This window comes from Leuciscus leuciscus (assembly GCF_965113295.1).
Source record: "Leuciscus leuciscus genome assembly, chromosome: 20".
NCBI lineage: Eukaryota > Metazoa > Chordata > Actinopteri > Cypriniformes > Leuciscidae > Leuciscus > Leuciscus leuciscus.
Genome location: NC_138744.1, coordinates 5,791,309 through 5,813,880, shown reverse-complemented (window position 1 = coordinate 5,813,880; position 22,572 = coordinate 5,791,309). Strand labels below are relative to the sequence as shown.

General features: G+C 40.1%; 2 protein-coding genes across 3 annotated transcripts; both read right to left on the bottom strand.

Annotated features, from left to right (window-relative positions):
* Nucleotides 1-648: 648 nt before the first annotated feature.
* On the bottom strand, nt 649-6,983 carry zhx1 (zinc fingers and homeoboxes 1). Its single transcript, XM_082148881.1, has 3 exons — nt 6,477-6,983; nt 5,307-5,566; nt 649-4,933 (listed from the first exon to the last, which is right to left on the bottom strand). Exons 2-3 carry the CDS (start codon nt 5,464-5,466, stop codon nt 2,604-2,606), a joined length of 2,490 nt encoding a protein of 829 aa, XP_082005007.1. The 5' UTR covers nt 5,467-5,566; nt 6,477-6,983; the 3' UTR covers nt 649-2,603.
* A 349-nt stretch (nt 6,984-7,332) lies between these two features.
* Nucleotides 7,333-22,411, bottom strand: atad2 (ATPase family AAA domain containing 2). Of its 2 annotated transcripts, none has more exons than XM_082148859.1 (28): nt 22,099-22,411; nt 21,392-21,537; nt 21,208-21,260; nt 20,969-21,119; nt 20,654-20,735; nt 20,475-20,565; nt 18,973-19,131; nt 18,722-18,833; nt 17,988-18,092; nt 16,383-16,491; nt 16,193-16,308; nt 15,888-16,062; nt 15,707-15,795; nt 15,361-15,520; nt 15,163-15,253; nt 14,511-14,825; nt 14,176-14,296; nt 13,442-13,628; nt 13,168-13,353; nt 12,891-13,026; nt 12,612-12,808; nt 12,346-12,505; nt 11,931-12,053; nt 11,666-11,827; nt 8,009-8,440; nt 7,791-7,924; nt 7,522-7,650; nt 7,333-7,378 (listed from the first exon to the last, which is right to left on the bottom strand). In XM_082148859.1, the coding sequence occupies exons 1-28, from the start codon at nt 22,234-22,236 to the stop codon at nt 7,346-7,348; spliced, it is 4,092 nt and encodes a 1,363-aa protein (XP_082004985.1). In that variant the 5' UTR covers nt 22,237-22,411; the 3' UTR covers nt 7,333-7,345. The 2 variants fall into 2 exon arrangements, with proteins under 2 accessions (XP_082004985.1, XP_082004986.1); XM_082148860.1 differs by having other exon boundaries at nt 21,392-21,519.
* Nucleotides 22,412-22,572: the final 161 nt, after the last annotated feature.

Genomic DNA, 22,572 nt, shown 5'->3' with positions numbered 1-22,572 from the left:
CAAAAGCCTATTAAAACAGTTCAATTAAATAAAAGCATTGCACAAGGCCTATGGCTCTTGGAAATAAAGCTTTTTGCCACCACAGCGGCATCTACAGGTTTTAAGGCTCGTCATTAGTTTCAAATCACAATCCATGATGGTTCCAGATCTGTATTATTATTATTTGTGTAAAAATCTGCGTTTTACAGAGCCAAGAAACAGACTAATCTGATAACAATTTAAGAAACACTGTCGTTATTAAACGTATTATTATTAGTGACCGCTGAAAGGAAGCAAAACATACAACTGCGGTTTGATTCTGCACTAATACGCATTCAAAGCAAGATCCCAGCAAGCTTCTCAAACTCTAAAAAACATGAAAGGATCAGTTGTTAACAGTGGAGAGGACACATTTTCCTAAGTTTAAATGTGCTATTTTGTTCAAACAGTACTTACCATGTTCACAGAGGCACATTTGACCTCTTGTCTATAATACACTACAGTATTCACAGGAAAATGAGGGTTGCAAGCAAGTCAATTAAATGTTCACCAGAAAAAGAAAGAAATCCAGGACGTAAAAACAAAAATACAACACAGAACTCTTAAAATCTGAGAAATATCTCAAATCACAAAATAATTATTTGAATGATCACCATACAAGCAACCCACTCGTGTAGAGGTGAAATTTATCACTATAAATACAAACTTATAAAAAGGCTTTAAAACTACTAGTTGAGCATAAAGGTATATGTACAAACTGAACACTTTTCCCCACCATCCTAAATGTCGGATACATGCAGATATAATTAAGATGGTGAACGTCTTACACGGGGGTGCGATTTTAAAAGTACAAGTAATAGTGTTGCTTTCATGCAGAAATATTAAAAAAGCAAACTCAAATTACACCCACATGGTAATTATTCATCAACAGTTCATGTTTAGTCCTATAAAAGCAAGATATTAATAGAAAAGAAAAACACATTTTCCTCAAAAAGGCAAGAAATTCTGCAAAGTCATAGAAATGGAAAACATAACACTTCATGATTAGGGCAAATACACATTAAGTTCTTAACATGATCATTTGAAATTTGTCAAGCAAATGAAAGTCCCCTTTGCCTGCAGAACATCTCTGACAGCCCAACAGAGGAGACATCTGAGGGAGGTTACACTTTAAAATTAATAAACAGCAAATGACAGCCAAAAACAGGAATTCCCCATGTTCCCATTGAATTAAACACTTTAAAACCGTCCAGTTGAAAAGCTGCAAAACAGTCACATCTCCTGTTGATTACAACCACTGACATTTTCATGAAATATTTTGTAAAATATTAGCTGTTATATTTTCAAGTCAGATGGACTACAGGAACATCTACCACGTCCTGTTGGGATGTAGTGTGCTGTATATCAGATATACACTGCCAGTATATGGATGATAAAACACTGGGAATGAGACATAAAACACTTGTGTGTCACTGAATTTTGAAATTCGATTTGAAATGTTTGGTCTTGCCCAACATAAAAAAAGGTGGCTGGTTGCGTTTTAAAGGAGAACTTGGTAACTTTTTTAACTTAATAAAACTGTCTAGAATTCATTTGGATGGTTAAACAACCTGTTCTGGTGATATTGGTGACTTTCCCCGCTCCCCCCAGCGTTCCCAGGCGGAAAACCAACCTTGCAACTTGGGGACTACCGTCCCGGCAAGATAGAAATTGGAAGTCTCGTGAGAAGCGAGAACGAGAACGAGAACGAGAACGAGCGCGAAACACGAATTGCTTTACGGCAATTCAACATAAACACACACGCATGTATGATGTATTACCAGATGACCCACCTCGGTAGACATAGCTCCACACGATACAGTTGGCTTGCTCCGATCAAAACAAACGCACATGAGCAGCGGTAGAGAGGGGGAGGAGGCCGCCGCAAGTGAGTTTTTTACGACCGTGTTGTGAAATATACGTGGGGAAAACATGCGACAACAAAAGGAAAAATCAGCGAAGAAGTGACTAGAGTTCGCTAGAGTTGCCGAGTTCTCCTTTAAACACCGTACATCACGGTGGTTGACAAAGTGCCTGTTGTATCCATCTGATACAAAGTATTCATGCATATTCCCTCAATAAGCTATTGTGTTCATTGTAAAGGGAACCATAACATTCAATACTATACCTTTGGCACTAAGAAATTCTCCAAATAACTGTAAGTGAGAAAAGCCCCATTAAAAGCCCCTACAGAGAGGCCTAGGATGTCTTTGCATGTACAAGGGATAAGGTGCATAACCAATTCTGGTAGGCAAAAGTTCAGATTGTATGCATGACATTGTCAAGATTTTTCCGAGGGCTCTTGAGTTATCGCTGCATTTCAGAGCCACAGAGAAAAAAACCCTGTTCATGTGCATGATTTCTCAAGTTCTGAGTGAAACCAAACATTCTGACAAAAAAAAAAAAAATTCAACAACATTATTCTCCTCAATGTTTATGCTAGAAAGAACTTGTCAAACCTTAATTGAAACTATGTACAATATAAGCAGAATTGGTGCAGTGGTAGAGGGCATGTAGTCGAGACCCAACACAGTCATGGTTTTCCACCAAGGGCCATTGCTCAGAATAAAGCCAATTCAGACAGATCACTGACCCTCAGACATCGATAACGTTTTTCGAACGCTCTGTGGAGGCTCCCAGGAATCGCTGTCATCAGTGTCGTCATCATCGTCACCTTCTTCATCTCCCAAGGCAGAAGGTCCTTGCTCTTCAATTGCCGTCTCATTTTCACCCAGTGACTCGTCCTCTTCCTCATCTTGTTCCTCATTTCCCGTTTTATCTTCAAATGGGTTGGTACCCATTTCCTCCTTCCGACGAATCTCAGCAAACCACTCTCTCACCTGCTCGTAGCTCATGTTAGACTTGGCGACAAGCTCATCCAAGTCCTGTTCGTTCAGAAACTTGTGCTTCAAATAATATTCCTTCAAAATATCTCGTGCAGACTTAAACCTGATAGGTAAATTCTTCTCCGATTCTGTGGGCTTCTTCACTTTTCTATTACGGGTTCTCCCCCAACCGCGATTCCGAATCCTCCGTTTTCTGTTTTTGTTGCCATTTGTTCCTCCCACATTTCCACTTTGATAGTAAAAATACCACTTCAAGTTGCCGTTCTTCCAGGCGTAGCGTGTATCGCCAAACCAGTTGACGATGTAGGAGCGAGGCAGTCTGCTCTCCTCAGCCAGCTGGTCGTATTCTTCTGCCGAGGGCCACTGGGTCCGAACGAACGCAGTTTTTAGAACATGAAGCTGCTCTGGAGTTTTTTTAGTAACCTTCTCTTTGCTTACCCTCTTCCCACCAGGTGGAGTTTGGCTCCCCTTCTTCTGGGAAGATTCACCATCTGCTTTTGACTCTGAGGAATCGGGCACAGGGGCTTTTCTCTTTTCTGTGAACCAGGCGTCAATCTCTCGTCTGGTAAGCTTCGTCTCGGCTCTTAGTCGGCTGAGCTCTTCATCAGTTGGTGTGACACATTTCTGAAAGCTTTCCTCTAGAACCACTAACTGCTCCGGTGTCTTTTCCTTAAACTTCTGCAGGGTAAAGTCTGGGAAGGGGTTCCAGGTCTTGGCGCGCGTCTCCTTCTCTTTGACAGGTGATGGTGTTGGAGACTGTGGCGTTTCGTCACTGGAGTCGATAACAATGGTGGCACTACTACTACCCCTGGGATTGTCGTTCGGGAGGATGGTGTGGCTGTTTTTAGAATTGCGCTGGTTGTATCGGGTGTCACTGAACCACTTTTTAATCTCACCTTTAGTGAGGTTGGTCAACTTCATTAGCCTGGCTATCTCAGCATCAGTAGCAAACTGATTCTTCAGATAGCTTGCTTTCAATTCAGCCAGCTGCTCCTTGGATTTCTTAGGGCGCATGCCAAAGTGATCGGCACTGAGTGCAGAGTTCTCCTGAGGGGTCAGTGATGGGGGCTGAACCGTAGTAGCTCTCTTAGTTTCACTGAGACCTGGGCTTATTTGATTGGTTGCGATCTTGGGAGTCTGACTTTGATTGGGCATTCCGGCTACTGTCAGCGTTATCGGGGTGGACACTGGGAGGTTGTTGGCTGTTCCAACCTGTGTCAGAACCAGACCTGGTTGCCCCACAATCTGGCAGGTTTGAAGAATAGATTGCAGGCCATTAGTGGCAGAAAGATGATGGGCTGGGATGACTGTGATGGTCTGGGGAACTGTGTGGACTGTGCCATTAAATTGCTTCCTCCTGGCTTCCTCAACCTCTTCTGGGGTCCAGCTAACACCATGCTTCAAACGCTGAGCTGAAAACCAGATCTTTATCTGCTCCTCGCTGAACTTGGTCTGGGCTGCAAGTCCCATGATCTCAGACACCGACGGGTAGGGGAACTTCTTGTAAATGTTGATCAGGACTGCATTGGAGTCCATGGCAGCATTATATGTGGGAATACTGCTTACTGGAATTAGAAGTTGAGCTTGAGCGTTCTGTTGGGCCTGCAAGGCAGAAAGCACCTGGGCCAAGCCGGCCGGAAGAACCGTCGCAGAGTTCATAACCAGCTTCTTCTGATCTGCTACCGCAGGGTTTGAAATATTGACGAGAACGCTGGGCTTTATGGACTCCGTGAGCAATGGGCTCATGTGTTCTGCTGCCATGGAAGAGCCCATCACTGATGCTTCCAATGGCTCCAGTTCCATCTCATTTTCAGCCATTGTCTCGCTTTCACTTGTGCCTTTTAGAGACATAGCTATTCTCTTGGGTTCAGACTTGCTTTTCATTTTCATTATGGGAGTCTTGCTGATAGGGATTCCAGTAACTGAGGGGTCATCACTATCCTCCATCTCTGTCTGCACAAAACCACCCTCATTGGTCAGATCAGAAATGGGCTGCTCTAGTGATGTTTGACCTGAGCGTTTTCCTGAAGAACGACAGTCCTCGCTCGAGAAATGACTCCCCTCATATTCTGTAAGCACAGTGAAAGGATCATTTTGATTAGAGTCAGTATAAGTACATGACAGGAACAGATGCTTAGCAGATAAGTAGAACAGCACTTCTGACTTGTTAAAGTACGTTTTTTTTTTTGTCCTAACCAGCGATGTGCGATACGAGGTTGCTTTATATTTGTTGTTGCAATGTGATAGGTAGCCCCGCCCACAGTGTTAATCTCATTGGTCCAAAATTGCACTCAACATAGTTGTATATTAACCATCAATAAGGTTTTGATTTTGCAGCATTTGAGCTTTCAATATGAACAGAAAAATGACTTGCACTTGGTATGGACAGAGCACTTTTCTGAAAGGACATAAAAAAAAACTGCCTTGAGAAGTGAACTTCACCTGTCTCTGTTTCCATGGGAACCACTGCTCCCTCTGTAGGACCGTCTGCCATACTCTCGGCTCCTTCATTCCCTTCCAGGGCCTCCATATCTGGATCTTGCTCTACAACATCTGACGGAAGCACCATGCAGGGGGTCGTGGACTTCCTTCTGCTCGACATTGTGCTTGTGAGTGTGAAAAATATAAGCTAGCCAGAACCTCCAGGAGGTTGAATTTATATGCTAAATGTTAGTCCCATTCCAAGATTTGAGCTCAGCATCCTGAAAGATACAGAGAAACAAAAACATACACAAGACACTGGTTATAATGTAAACACAGGACAGTTGACAGCATGATCAACAGTCAATGACGCGTTCCTTTACACACTAGATCAAATCACTGTAGATAAGATAAAATATACAATTCTTTTAGATGAAATGCTAATCCAACACTGCAGAATCTAGAGAGCACTTTACAGTAAGTATGTTAACACTAGATAAAACATCTGTAAATGTGAAGTTGTGAACCGTTTTATCTCTTATCTAACATTTGACACATTTATCTATAGCCCTATAGATTTAGTGCCACAGCTGTCTGATATCTTTCTTTTTTGCTAAATATGTAGCTTACATTAAGGCCTGGTTTCACAGACGGGGCTTAGATTATGACAGTTATTTTGGTTAATTTAAACTACAATACATTATTAACATTAAAAGTTATATATATTAACATTAGTTAATGCATTAATAACTAACATTAACTAAAAATGAGCAGTACAGTATTCAAAAAAAATTACTAAAGTTGAATAACCACTGTTAAAATCTAAAGCCACCACTCACCAGTATGATAGGCATCATCACTGAGCATGATAAAATTGTGTGTTTAGAGTGTTCCCTTGCAAACACTGTGGCAGTAACTTACCATATCAAGGTACAAGCCCAAATTTCCATAGTAGCATGTTTACCAAATTGCCTTTATGTACAATGTTACATTAATATCAGCACCATAGTATTATGTTAAAAGTACTATGGTGTTCCCAAATATCAGAACTGTACCATGATTCATTGTACATGTCTGGTACCCCAAGGTTATTAAAATTACTATGGTATTACCATGTTACAAAGTATAAAAACAAGATGATACCATGCTACTTTGTTAGTGAGGGAGCTTCAGGGATGTACTGGAACTCACCGGCCGCGGGGTTTAGTGTGAGATCGCGGCTCTGGGTGCGAGTATCCTTCGGCTCGGCTGCAGGAAGAGCGGAGGCGAGGCGGACCGAGATCCGCCGCGGGTAGAGAGGGGGAAAACCCTGGATGGACAGGGCAGATGCCACGCTGATCGGATGCTTCTCTCACTGATGACTCAGCTCCTCTATTATTTTGCCGGGCACGCCGCGCGGGTGTTTTATTGCTCTCTCAGTAAACACAATAATCATCTGCGCTCATTTTAATGGCAGTTTTTAATGATCATCAGGCGTCACCGCTGTCAGTGTTATACGTCGTGACATCATCGCCAGGCGACTCCTCGCCGTCACGTAAAATCGGCGATAAAACAACACGTTTGCACGTTAATTGAGTCAAGACACTCACAGAGGACTTAATAGGATCCAATTGCACATTCTTGTAGACTTTAAACCTCTCTATAAACTAAGAAACCCGAGTAGTGACAATAGAAACGTACAAACTCCAAACCGTCCAATCAGAGTAAAGGTGCGGTCACGTGACCCTCATACATCTCTTCGCAGATTCAAATGGAATTTCCCCCCATGTTTCCTATTAGCACTATTTAGATTTCATCAGAACCAGAAGAGCAGAAACCACAAGTGATTACAACACCCAGCTACTTGCAGTACTTTATGAAAATAGTAGATCATTATATTTGTACCATTATAAAGTCATGTTTGGAATGACAATAACCAAAGCGAGACAATGAGACTTGTGATAAATGCTTTAATATGCACTCAAAAATGCACAACACAAAGTCAGGACTAAAGAATTAGCAAAATATACTTTATAGACCAGTAACTTCTTGTAAGAAATATATTGTAGTTTGTTTGTTTATTAAGAAAACTCCTCAACTTCTTTTGACATCTCCTGGAAAAGAAAAGAAAATACACATTAAGTAGGCATATAAAGTAATAATGTGAAAAAAAATTATAGCATTAATCTACTACTCAATCAACAGAAGAGTAAATTAATAAGGCTGGAGGACGTGTTTCTGCATTACCAAAACATACCTGTATAAGTGCAGTCTTGTCATAATCTTTCCGGTGTCTATAAATGCTCTGGCACAACAGAGCATAAAGTTTCTCCAGTTGATCGACCTCATATCCATCTGTCATGTCCACAACTCTCTGTAAAAGTTCCTGAATCGGGAACGAAAACAAAACAGAGTCTAAAAACACCCTTCCAGTGTAGGAGTCGAGTCAACATGCGCACACTTACAAGGTCATCGATTACACTTATTGTAATTGTTTCTGCAGTTAGATAAAGATATGTGGCGTACTTTCAGTTTGTTGTGGTCCACGATAAGAGGCAAGGTCTTCTGCTCCAGGATCTTCATGGCAGCATCCACACTGATGAGACTCTGCTGTTCGGCCTGGTTCTTAAAACCTCTTGTCATCCGCCTCAGTCTGAACTCTGAAAAACCCATGCAATCTCAATTACTGCTTCATGTTCATACAAACACAACTGTTATGCTAAATGGTTTTGTGATTTACTAACCCATTCCACTGCTGTCCTCTGCAATTGGCTCTGTCCTCTTAGGTTCAGTGTTCTCTGATGCTTGGACATCATTTTGCACATCTGTGACATTATTCTGGACCGTCTCAACACTCGCAACCTCATCCACTGTAGAGGTTGTATTGTCAATGTCCCATCTCTCGGAGATGTTATTCTGCACTACCTCCGTGGATTCTGTGGGCCCTTCTGCACGAGAGCACTCATCAGCCTCCATTGACTCACATTCAACATCTTTCATCTTCTCTGGATCTTCACTCTCAGCCAGTTTTACATCATCCTCTTCTTCATCCTCCTCTCCATCCCCTGATTCTGCCGTGTTAGGGTTGTCTTTAGAGTTCAAATTTGAGCAAGACTTCTTTCTGCGGATGAAGCCGTTTTTCCATCGGCTTTTCCTCTTCTTTTTCATCTGTGAAGCTGTGGATACACAAAATATTTCAATCTAACTTGATGTCAAAAGTACCGGTAAGATAATTTAAGCATAAGCCACTGCTAAAAAAATGCTATTAATAAATCAAACAATATTTGACAAGAAAGACAAAACCACTTTCTTGGTCTTTATTACGGGCTCTTTAAATTAATTACAAGGCAATATTTTTATAATTTATTTGAAACATACTAGAAGGCTGCATGTCATTATCTTAATGTTAATATTTCACTTTAAAATGTATTACAATAAGGCATGTAGCATTCAAGTATTTTAACAAGTATATTATCAGCTTTTAACAAGTACATTCACAGTGAACATCTGAATCTGCGTTGGTGCTGCCACTGACCCAGAGAGAGCAGTTGTCATATGGGGTGGGCTATATACTGGTAGACACGATTAACCGGTAGAAATTTGTCAGTATTTGTCGGTAGAGATTTTGGACTATTGTCTCTATTGTGGTTAGTGTTGTCAAAAGTGAAATTTTAAAAATGTGACGATACCAGCTTTCCCCCTAGCATTTTGAGCGCTGTTGAACGGATTCTTAAAGGGGTCATATAATGGTACATGCACTTTTAAAAGTTGATTGTACTGAAATGTGTGTTGGCAGTGCCTGTACACAACCATCATAAAATGATAAAAATCCATCGTGTTTTTTTTATTTTTTATCTCCTTATGTTTTCCCGTCTCAAATCAAGCCGTTCGATCTTGTGACGTCACAAGATCGGACGCCCCTCCCACGATTGTTGATTGACAGCAGCGTTTCAACACAGACCCGCCCTCGCTCGTGAGCAAGCTGTCATCATAGTCCGCCGTTGTTGATACGCTGGAGCAGAATGGCGTCTAAGCAATTGTGGTATTCTGTTCTTGGGTGTAATAAGGAACACAGCAGTCATTTTGATGTTCCTAAATCCGAACCGTTGAAGACGTAGTGGCTGAGTTTTGTTTTCGAAGGGAATATTCCCCACGATCAACGTCAATGCTTTCATGTTTGCGCGAATCATTTCACACACCAGACTGCTTTACAAACGAGGGTCAGTATCAGGGCTCGAGACTAACGGCGTCCTATCGTCCTGGGGACGATAGAAAATGTGTTTAGGACGAACAGAAATATTCTCCAGGACGCCTACAGGACGAAAGACATTTTTGTATGTGTGTTCATTTATTACTAGCCTATTAGGGTAACTTACTTAGAAAATGCCAAAATTAACCGACCAAGCGCTGACTACAACTGAGCGCGTCTTCTCATGCTGTTACTATAGTTACTATCACTGGCCGGCGGCGGCTACTCACCCGGAGACTTGTTTCGCGGTACATCTATCACATGGCTTATTTTCACAGACAAAAACGAGACGATAACTAAATAAAAACTAGTTTTGAATGACAAAAACCATGACGAAAATCTATTGACATTTTCGTCAACGAATAAAAACTAGACAAAAATGTTAGATAGTGACGATTTGGGAAGCGATCCAGTCAGAACTGATGTCCTGCGTTTGTGGTAGATGCGCACATTTGTACTGTGACGTGCTGATCTACCCAGCGGCACACGAGTTGACATGCGCTGAATCCTGCATGTCTCATAAAACGTTAAAAAACTTAAACGTCTGGGAGAATGAGTAGAGCAGACATGAAGATCTGAATAAGAGTGACGACACAAAAAAAGAGCTCTATTCGGTACGGTTTTCTGTGCGCACACCACACACCCGACCCGAAGCGTGCAGCCATGCACAGAGACACCCATACAGCGCGCGAGTACTGAACTGAGCTCTCTTTCGTGTCTGAGTGGACAAATACACACAACATTATGTCTAAATGTCCGTTTTGCAGAGTATTCACGTCGGTTATGTCTTAAACAGTTGTGAGTGTATCTATGTGCATCAGTGAATTGGATCCGCATGTCATTGGACATGATCCGATGTCTTAAAGTGACAGTGGGTAATAAACCTAATGCGGTCTGTGTCCTTAATATTGATCAAGCAACAAAAGAAAAAGAGAAAAGCATTCACTGCTCATTAATAGCTTTATTTAATTCATACAAATAAATATGTCTGCTGCTTGAAAGAATAAAGAATGATGATATTTTTGAGATATGTAGTCACCAGTATTTATTTGTTATTTTTTAATTCAACCAACTCAAAAACGTTTTGAGCTGTATGTATTTTTATCTTATTTTTCGTATATGTAAAAAAAAAAAAAAAGAAAAAATTTGTTCTGCATGAATACAAAAAAGCATTTAACTCTATTTTTTATTTAATCTGTTTTTTACAGATAACTACTTTGAATGGAGCTAAATAAATATAATAATATATATCATAAACATTTTAATGGTGTTTTTATTATGTAACTAACAACTATAGATGATAATAACAAAGTACAGAAACAACATGTTTATTTTGGGACGGTTGACATTCACTTTAGGACGGTTCAAATCGTTTTTCAGGACGGTTCCAGGACGGAGGTGAAAAAAGTTAGTCTGGAGCCCTGGTCAGTATAAAGCTGGTTTTGCTAAGAAGCTGCTCCTGAAAAAAGGATCAGTACCAACTATTCGTGTTCCTGCTGCACCTCCAGAAGAACTGAAGTGAGTGTAACGTTTTATTAACCTTTATATTAATCTTTGCAAATCGTTTGCACACTTCACGATGAATGCGGCGGCTAAGGTTTACACTCAGGGTACATTATGGCATGTTTTCTATGTACGACGTTCTCAATATAATTCATAATCCCACGTTTATAATGAACAACGCGTTATGGTTATTGTGTTTTTACAAACGGTGTACGCACAGAACAGAGGGGCGGGGTGAGCAAAGCTCATTATCATTTAAAGACACATGCACTTATATGGCGTGCTGAAAACAGAGCTGTTTTTGACCAGGTAAAATTAGTGTTTTCTTACAATACTAATGATAATTTTTAATTAAAGTATATTACAAACTTTTAATTAATACCCTAAAGAAAAATATTAGCTTGTACAAAAATGGCTTTATATGACCCCTTTAAACAACTGATTCACAGAGCGCTTACACAGATACACACGGGAGCATTTGAAAGCAGGCGGCTATCAGTGGATATATTAGGGATCTGCTGATAGACGCCTGCTTTCATTCAGAATCGATTTTTTATTTTTATTTAACCAGATCAATTGTGCAGCTCCAGATGAGAGTAATAAAAGACTCTCCAGCACTGATGTCAGGAATTAAAGCACTGGCAGTCACCTGTATTAATTCCTGTTTGACGTGATGCAATCACTGCTGGTGCTGCTGGCACAGGTGTAGCATCTTTACTGGGTGCTGGATCACTCATCTTCTGCTCGACTGTAGCGGACATCTTTGGCAGCACTTGGTAGTAGGCAGGTGTGAACCGTGATGAGGTGGAGCCTAAAAATAAAATATTATAAAATGTAAGTGATGCATTCACAAATATGATCACTCCAATCCAAATATGATCCCACACTAAAAGTTAATGCATCATCACTGAAACCTCGTTTGGTGCGAGACTCCCTGATCTCAAGACAGGTCTTCTCAAAGTCCTCATCTAATTCATCTCTGATTATGGCATGTACAGTGTCCTTGAGAGCACAGGCACGGTGTCTGATGAGCCGATCTATCACAAACACAAACATCATAGATATTGCATAGTACACTACAGAAATCACACAAATGTCATGCAAAACACACTTGGAGAATCATAAAGGATAGTTCCAACTCTGAAATTTAAATAGATATGCTTTGAAATAAAAGCCAAAGCTGACAATCCTTTGACCACACATTTATTGAGCCAAGCTGAATAGAAACTGTTCAACCCACATACTATTCAGTGGTTGTCACCAATGTTCAGTAGATAAACCACACACATATACATACAAAATATATTACCATTACAATTCCCAGCCTACCTGAGGGGTCTCTGTCTGGATTGTACTCAAGGGCGTTCTGCCAAATCAGATCCACATCATGCAGGTAAGCCGCCACGGTTTCATACTTGTGCAGATCAATTTGGGAGAGAACTGTGGACAAGTCCATGGGCTGCTTGATGACTGTAGTGTAATCAGGAACCTTTCCCAATGAAAACCACATGACTTCAGTGAGGACAGTACTGGTTCAACAATATATCAACAGCTAGAGAGAGTTGATTCAGAAGAACTGTGGGACTGAAAACTACCTCCTCGATGTCCACAGGCTTTGTAAAAGCCTTGAAGCGTTTGTCCTGAGCCAGTCGGTTGGTGACATCTCGCAGGAAGAGGCGGAGTTCCCTGAGCGTGTTCTCTTCCTGCTCCTCTAGCTTCTGCATCTCCTGCTCAGACAGCTGGCGGGGAGGCGGCGGAGGGGCCACCGGCAACACCTCTAGTGCCTGGAGGACTGAGAATGAGAAGGGGAGTTATCACAGGTGTGCATGAAAACACTCCACTAAGAATGTGAAAAACACCACAAAAGAACTCACCTGCTTTTCTCTTAGATGCTGGGGCTTTAGCAGCTTGATTTAAAATAAGATCCTCAAAAAATCTGAGCCTCTCCTCCCGAGAAGGAAGCGGAACATTGAACACCTCACCATACTCAACATGGAAAAGGTCCTGCACCTTTAAACAGGTAAAAAACAAAAACAAAAAAAAACTGTCATACAGTAACATTACAGAAGATAAAATGCATCACAAATGATATTTCATTTAGTCTTTAGGCCAAACAAGCCCCAATACTGGTTTATACAGTTCATGTGGTACCTCAGGATAGAGCTTTTGGTGAGGAAAGCTGCATGTGGCGAGAAGGAGGCAGGGTAAGAATGAAGGGATGTCCTGCAGGAGACTGATGAATGTGGCCTTCAAAGTGGAGCTCACGGTGTCCCACCAGTGCTGGATATGTGGAATATACAGAATACTGGGAGTGGTTCTCCTCGCCTCACAGAAAACCTGATGTATAATACAGGTCGATAGTCATTTAATAAAACAAATTCATCGGGGTGTATCTTGAGCTTTTGTATAAATTCAGTGTGTTCACCTGGGCACAAGCCTCCTCTGCGGTGGCTGAACTGACTCCATACAACACAGCAATATCGAGTGTGTAAACAGTGAACTTCTCCAGGGCGTGAAGAATAGCAGGAGCCAAGTGTGAAGTCTGACCAGAACCTGATGTCCCACAGAGTAGCAGTCTGGGTCTGAATGAGGTGGGCTGCTGCAGGGCATTCCTGTAATACAGGTAATGAAAGAAATAAAAGCAGGTCAAAATTACTTAAATTATACCATAGGCTGAATACTAGTAACTGTAGTAACTGAACATGTTTTGGAGTCTGCAGCTCTGTGTTTAAAATACTAAGTAAGTGACCTCCCAAGACAGCATAATAAGGCATCATAGGCATGCTGTCTTTAAAAAAAAAAAAAAAAAAAAAAAAAAACTGTTGTTGAGGATAAACTGGATCTGGTGTTTTATTTTTTTTTATTTTTTTTAGAAAAGTTGCATCCTGTTTTTAAACAAGTCTGTAACTACACAAAACTTAATGGCAATGTATTTTATTTCATAAGGCTTTCCTGTGAACTTTTATCTGTATACAGTGGATGATACCACATATAAACAGTTCAGTCAAGAAAAGGGAAATTGTGTACTTCATTTGACTCATGTTTATCCCTTGAACTGGATATCAGGAAATTATTTACTACTATAAAAACAGGCTTATTTTTTATATATAGGGAAGCACAAGAAACATTTGAAACAAGTCAGTTTTCTGCATTTCTAACCTGGTCAGATGAAGAGCAGATGGAGCAGGCCCAGTGTTCTTCTGGCCTTTATTACTAGAGCACACAGGGGACCCCTCATCTTCACTCTGCAGTAGATCCTCTAAGATGTCAGACACCCTCCCTAAAATAAACAATATTTACTTGCATTGATGGCATGATTAAGAATTTCAAAATACAAACTACATTTACAATTTCTGAAAAGAAAAAAGGTGAGTGGCGTCTGCCCGTGCAAATGTGGCATGATATAATGCGTTTTATGGTTTGAGTTCTACAGTGTTATGCAAATGTTCTTATAGCAATGTAGAAGGGAGATAAAAATAGCAAGCTATCTTTACCAGCGTCTCTTTTCTTCTTGAGGCTCTGCTCTACATGAGGAAAGAGTTTCTGCAGCATCTCCATGGCGTTATTGAGGACAGAGCTCAGCAGGGGTTCAATAACAGGGGTGAGTGCTTTAGCTGGAGATGCTACTGCCCTCTGTGAAGCCGGAACGATCTTCCTTATGGCTGAGAGGAAGTCCCGGCCACTCACGCTGATGGACTCCACATCCAGCAGGAGCTTCTGGGAGGAAGCATAGATTTGGGGGTAGCACCTGCGCAGGGCGCACAGAGCTGATTCTGCACACACGGCTTTGATGTCTGCACCACAGTAACCTAGGAGCACAGGGAGACAGTTTTGACTACTGGTATAAAAATCAAGGATGAAAGTGCAGTTCATTCTAATAAAGCACTGCCCACTTAGACAGGACAAGACAGTCTGAGGTCTCACTAAATGCCAGAATTTAAAGTACTAAAGAGTGAGAGCACTAGAACAGTAGAACGTTACATAACAATGCTACCCAAAACCCAAACACAGCAATACCCAGGTCCTGGGGGTGTTGGAAAGCTCGAGCATCTGTTTTAGCACTGAGCAAGCCGAGACAAAGGCAAGCTATTATTTGAGATGCGCTCATCAGGACGTTTAACATAGTAGAACATGAGATGCTCTTACCAACACACTTGTCAGCCAACTCTTCAAGAAACGCATCAGATAGCGGCGGGTCCCACTGCCTGGTATGGATCTTTAAAATATCTTTGCGAGCCTACAAAGAAGCAACAACGTCTTGTGGGTTACCCTAAACAAAACACTCACTGCAGTCAAAAATAAACACTGAATAAGTCATTCTACAATAGAGCTCCAGACTCTCACCTCTCTGTCTGGTAAGCTGAAGAGAAACTCTCTGTCGAATCGCCCAGGCCGTCTGAGCGCAGGATCGATGGAGTCCAGACGGTTAGTGGCTCCAATAACAACCACCTCACCACGGCTGTCCAGCCCGTCCATGAGAGCCAACAGGGTGGACACGATGGAGCTTAAGACATAAACATAAACAAACGATTAACATTAACAAAAGAACAGCAAAAAGAACTTTTAAACAAGAAAAAAAAAAAATATTATATATATATATATATATATATATATATATATATATATATATATATATATATATATATATATACATATACACATATATACACACACACGCAGACTAACACACCTGTGTATCTGGTCCTGCCGGCTTGACCGAACAGGTGCGATGCCATCAATTTCATCAAAAAAAATTATTGATGGACGCATCTGGTACGCCTGGCAAATAAATGGCAAAGTTCCTTTAAATCACGCAGAGACAAAATTAGGCATCAATGAATGACCATTTTTTAAATGAAATGAGGGGAAACCTGGTCAAACAGGAGGCGGAGCTGTCTCTCAGACTCGCCCACCCATTTGCTGAGGCAGTCTGCCCCTTTCCTCATGAAGAACGACACCTTCTTCTCGCCTTGACTGCACTCATTTGCCAGGGCTCGAGCAACCAGAGTCTTTCCTGTGCCAGGAGGGCCGTAGAACAGACAGCCTCTGGAAAAATAATTCAACATGCGTTCTGCCAAAGGTGATATTCAGCATTACCTCTCATTTTTGCAATCTGTTGGTTAGTCATCCAAATAGGCATTTTAATGTGAATATTTGTCAATATCACTTTTCAAACCTTGGAGGCTGAATCTTGAACTTCTCAAAGACTTCAGGGTAGAGTAAAGGAAACACAACCATCTCCTTCAATGCGGAGATGTGTTTGCCCAAACCCCCAATGCTGTCAAAGCGCACCTGCACATGGAAACCACAGTCATATAAAATGTCTTTACAATTTTTGTAGTTCAAGTAAAACGGCAAGCACATACCGTTTGATCAATTTGCATTGGGTCAACATCTGCAAGACTTGCTCCAATTTTAATCCTGTCCTTATGGATTCCCAACAAATCCTCCTTCCGTAAATTCATAGGGAGGCATCTACAAGCAAAATGTGATTAAATATTTGAAAGCAATTATTAAACTAAATGTTTAAAGACTACAAAATCTAGATAATAATGATAATAATAATAATAATAATAATAATAATATCTAAGAAACAACTCTTACAGAGTAACAACAGATATAGCTTCTTTATTGTGTGCACAAGAACAGGTGTTGTATTTGATTGGTCATGTTTGCTATGCAAGACTTTAAAGCAAGTCTTAAGCCAGGGTTTTTCCTGCATTGACATTTTTTTTGCAGCCGCCAAAGCGAGTTTTTGTCCCGCCAAAGCCTTATTTGATCGGTGAGTCATGTATGACTGCTGCGCTTGTGACAGGGCGCATGTTACTGAAAGAACGAGCAGAGAGAGAGCCCCGGATCTGAGGTGAAACCAGAAAAAAAGTGCAAAGCATGTTGTTGTTAGCTAGCTGACTATTAAACTATTATTGCCTAAAACTAGAATATTAGTTGAAATAAACTTTACTGCTTCTTTTTTATTCTCCTTTTTAATATTGAAATGATTATATACCAAAATAATTATCAGGTCTAGCAAAGAAGGATTTTATCTTACAAAGCTATGAAATCCAGTGGTTAAAAATAAAAGACACTTTTTTTTTTTTCTTTTTTTTTGAGGGCAAAGAAAGGATGACAGTAGCTGCGTTTACATGGACACTTATAATCGGATTGACGGCTCAATCGGACTAAAAAACCTTCATGTAAACACCTTAATCGATCCGATTGAGCTCGATCCAAATGAAATTTCAATCGGATTGAAAGGGGTGGTTTATTCCTTTTGTAATCCGACCGAGAGATCATGTAAACACTTGATCGGATTGAAAACCGAAACTGAAAGGACTGCGCATGTGCAATGACGTTAAATAGCGTAATGACGTTTAATGCGCGGAACGAGCTGTACTTCCTGTTGAATAAAGGGCCATATAAATTCTAAAATTCTCATTTCACTCAGCGTCTGTGAAGTGAAGCAGGACAACGTCCCACCAATCCTTGTTTTGGATTCTCATCCACAGATGACTGTTTTGGCCGCGGGGAGGGGCATTTTTACTGCGTGATAAATATAAGCAGCACGGTAAAATGGTCAATATGCTCATTGTCTCCAAATCATGACCAGAGACGGATTAAAATTACGTCTGCTGTTTAAAACAAGTAAAGAACCAATAGAGGAGAATAGTTATGCGTGAACAGCGGGAAACTCTGTATATTTGTGCAGTGTGCGCATGTCAAAAAATCTATTCCGATTTGAAACTTGTGACATATAAACGCGCACATCAACCCGATTACTTTATTTACCGTTCATGTAAACACCGTGTTCGGATTCATCAATCGTATTGATTTCATTCCGATTGAACCAAAAGGTGTCCATGTAAACGTAGCTAGTGTCTGTTGGCCACCACCGAAAACCATTTTTGACCCAGGAAAAACCCTGCTTAAACATAGCACCTCTAAAATAAAAGCTTTCAGCCAGAGCTCTTTACCTGTTTATTGACCTGCTACGACTCTTACTTCTCCGTCTCTCAAATTTCTCTTCATCAGATGATGATGATGATGTGGAGTCACTACTGTGGATTGCATGTCTTCTCCTAAGATGAAAACAAAAGAACAGAAAGATTGTTTTTTAGACTATCATAAAACATTCCCATCAATGAAAAGTCTAAACTTTCATAAAATACTCCACCACCTCTTACACCCTAACACCTCTTTCCAAAACAAACTAATTTAAATGTGCACAAAACAGATTTGTAATCATTATATTAGTGTGACGTATTGTAAAGTGGCATTTGTTGTCTTCACTTTGAAAGCCCCTTAATTTTCCACATGCAGATCTAGTGAGGCTGTATGAATGCTTGGCTTACCCATCACCCTCGCTCCTGCCTGAACTACAGCACGAGAAACACAAAGATGAGTGGGACTGAAATTATAACATGGAAAGTGCAAAGAAGGGGTGTGCATTTTGATAAGACTCTAATACTCGACTACTTGAGATGGGATGTTGGGTGATGAAGCGAGTTCCGTCTTCTTGTTTTATTAACACAATGTCTTTGGCAATTGCACTGTGGCTTGCTGTTCCTTCAGCATCTTGCTCACATCTGTGTCTCGTTTTTTAAGACAGGGTGTCAAACATAGCGCACTTTCAAATACGAATCAAGACCCTGTCAAGCCCAGCCTTAAACTGATAATGTTGAAAAAGAAATTGAAGACTAGTACTGACCTGGTGCTCCTCCTGTTGTTGTACAAGCCCCTGGGACTTGAGGAACTAAATTGATATCTTCGTCTAACTGGCGTGGAGTGACGTTTAAAAAAGATGCTCTGCTTTTTTGGCTCTGCAATAAAAAAATATATCGTAAAAAGGAAAATACTAAAAGGCAGAGAAAAAGATTTAAGCAAATTTAAATCAGGGATGTGTATCTCTGATATGTATAGTCAGTGCATGGTCTCTTTAATGAACTATCACACACAAACCTTTAAGAGGCGCCTGGTAACGCACAACAGCTTTCCTTTGTCGGAACTCATAGCGCTTTCCGTTCTCTTCTTCATCTTCATCCTCGTCATCATCTCCCTCATCATTTTCTTCTTCTTCCTCTTCCTCACCTTCTCCATCCTCCCCTTGATCACTGTATTCTGGGAAATAATTACAGGTTCAGGCCAACCAACATGCTAAACAAAAAACAATAATATTTTGTGGTACATATGCAGTTAATTATACTACCATTCTTATACCAAACATTTGTACCTTTATCACACGCCAAATAAACAGGGCAGTGATTAGACTCATTCATGTCTCATGAACCTGTTACACCAGTGTGTTAGAACCAGCTTCATCATTTGTTTAAAAACAAAAACAAATTGTTGTTGTACGCATCTTCATTATAAGATATATCTATATATATTAGGGGTGGAACGGTACATGTATTCGTATTGAACCGAAACGGTACGGTGCATAAATTTACACAGAGAATACACGGTATAAAAATAAATAAAACTTGCGTGCAAATTAATGAATGTAATGCGGAACTACTGTTAGATACGTATATATCGCGATTACAATTACGGATGCCACAATTATGTAATCGTTCAAAGTTGCAATTACAACACAAAAACATCCACTTACCTTATTCTGTGCTTAAGATGTGTTTTTCTTTCTACAGCTTATCTTAAGGGTTTTTTAATTGTTTTAATTTGAGGCTTAATGCTGTAAAAAAGCAATAAAAGTTTTTCAGGAAGAGCGTTTTCAGATGTTTATTTTGATATAACATTATGGTATAAATATGGCTTCATACAGTGTTATAAAGCTATTCAAAACATCGTTCAATGTAAATTGTGTCTATCGTAATTAATAATCGCAATTACAATTTCAAGGGAATAATCGACAATTATGTTTTTTGTCATAATCGTGCAGCCCTACTCAAGGTCTTTTTGTCTTTTTAGTAATTTAATTAATAAACTAATTATATAAAACTATTGTCAGTGCACCACAAATAAACTGGTTCTATGCCTTTACTTTATAAATAAAACTTATTTAAAAAATAAAAGGCTTAAGTAATTTATTTTCCTTTGGTGGAACAGCCTGAGACATGCACAAGCCTTCTGCTTTTTTGTTTTGCTTTTCCCTCCATTGTACCGAACTGTGATGTCTGAACCGAGGTATGAACCGAACCGTGACTTCTGTGTACCATTCCACCCCTAAAATATATATATATATATAGTTTTATAATTTGAAACCTAATAAACCTGTGTATAACATTTTTCTTATCTTTCAATCCTTTTTTTTTTTTTTTTTTTTTTTTACAATTATGGTAATGAGTGTCCAAAAACATTTTAGAGCTAATGTAAATGTTTTTGTTGTGGGGCTATAGATTCACCATTGACGCAAAACAACTGCTAGATAAAGGTGCAGTAAACACAAATTCAGGATGAGACAATAAATAAAGCAGGATTAATGAATTCTGATCTACAATCATCACCATTCTCCTGGTTGTCTGAACTCTCCTCCTGTCCTCTGACTGAAGGTTTTGTGACCCTCTTCCTCTTTGTTCCAGAGTAAATTATCAAATTCTAAAAAGGAACACAATAACAGTGAGTTAAGTCCTGGCAGATCACAGAAGTACAGGAGGAGTCAGTGATGAAGATCATGATGACGCACCTCCTCCTCACTGTCTCTGCTCCTCAATCTCCGACGCATCTTCTGCATGTCATCCATCTTCTGAAGCACAGCCTCTGCAGTGCTAAAACAGACGAAAACAGCCACTGAGAACCAAGAACTACAGAAATATCCACACACAAAGCCAGTTGCACATCTGACTCTGAATATAAAGGTCCAATGTGAAACTGGTTTGTGTGAATCTACCCCATGTTAAGACTTCTGATCATCAAAATGGGAAAATCAGAAAATGTGAGTCAAATGAGTCACTGTCCTTATAAACAGAAATATAACAGAGTTTTCTATATAAGTGCATACTTTGTGATGAGCCTGTCATAGAGGACCGACTGGTTCCTGGTGTCAAGCTTATATCTTGTGATTCTTGAGCTACGCCTCACAGCACTGTCTTCTTCTCGCCTTACAATTTGAGCATGCAGGCTTCGAGAAGTAGGAGTTGATTCCACCTCATCTGAAGAAAGTAATGGATTCATATTTAGCAAGCAGCAAACCAACAGAACTGCTGTCTGACGTTTATCAAATACTCTTAACGTTCCCACCTGTGTGCTCATCTGCCGATCGCTCCCCATCTGCCTGAAATCTTGGAGATTTCCTATGAATTAATGAATAAATAAAACAATATACAAGTTAATAAATAGTGTATCAAGTACATTCAGTATGTAAGATGATTTTTTGATTAAACAAATAGAGAATCAGAAATGAAACCATCACACAGACACACACCTTAAATTCCTCACACTTTTCTCATCTTTTGGAGGGGATTTTGGAGATTTGCTGTTTTGTCCATTCATATCAGCAAAGGTGACTACATGTCTTCCTCTTTGAGTTCTGCCCCTCATGCCGTTTTCCTCCTTTACAGACAAAAACCCCTAAAATAAATATATTCAATGTATCATAGCAGTGTCCAGTAGAATGACATGCTGTTCTCTCTCTATATATATATATATAACTATTTTCAAAAGCTATACAAGTTACTGACAGGAGCTCATATATCATGATTACATTATATATTTGTAATTGTCAAAAGTGTCACACCACATAACTGTTATAACTTAAAGATTTACAGGTGATTCAAGTTTATATATTGTTCACTGTGTAAGGTTAAGCTATGGATGGATATTTTTCATTGCGGTAAAACTTCATTGGCCAATAAAACGGAATTCTGATTTTGACTTGTCAAATACCCATTTACATGTATCCTCCTGCACCATGTACATTTATACCTGTGTATATCTGAGGTAAACATTGATAATCACCTCATCTGTTTTTGTTTTGGAACTGTTAACAAGTCGCGCGCTCATGCACTTCATTCAAGCGTCTCGCGCTCAATTTAAGCGCCAACTTTGTTTTGATAGAGCACGGGATTTACTGTAGGTAAACAAACAAATTACTGACATATTTGTAGTAGTAAAGAAGAGTTATGAACTCACATTGGCCGGACTGTCCTCTGCGCTCGTTAAACTGTCATCATGGGCCTTTTTTAGCCGCGCGGACTTTCTCTGAGGCGGGTTCAGCGACAGAAACTCCGAGCTCGAGTCCATTTCACCGTTACTGCGTAACATCACCATCTTTAACGAGTCTTAAAAGACCCCCAGACCATTCACTGTCAACTTCACTTTAAGCTGTGTTTGTCGAGACTTAAAAACGCCGAATGCTTTGAACTAAAACACATCGTTTTGAAAAGGCACTAGTCCGCTCCTCCTTGATTTCTGGCGCCACAAACGTCACTTACGGTCGAATGACCGAACGCAAATACGAATGTGCTAGCGAGACAGAAACTAGGGCTGTTAATGCGAATGACCGCCCTACCAAATCCCTTGTTTCAAATATAACGTGTTATTCAACTGGATATGTAGAAATTATAGGAGAGAAATTGCTGGACCTTTCGATGACAAAACCTTTGA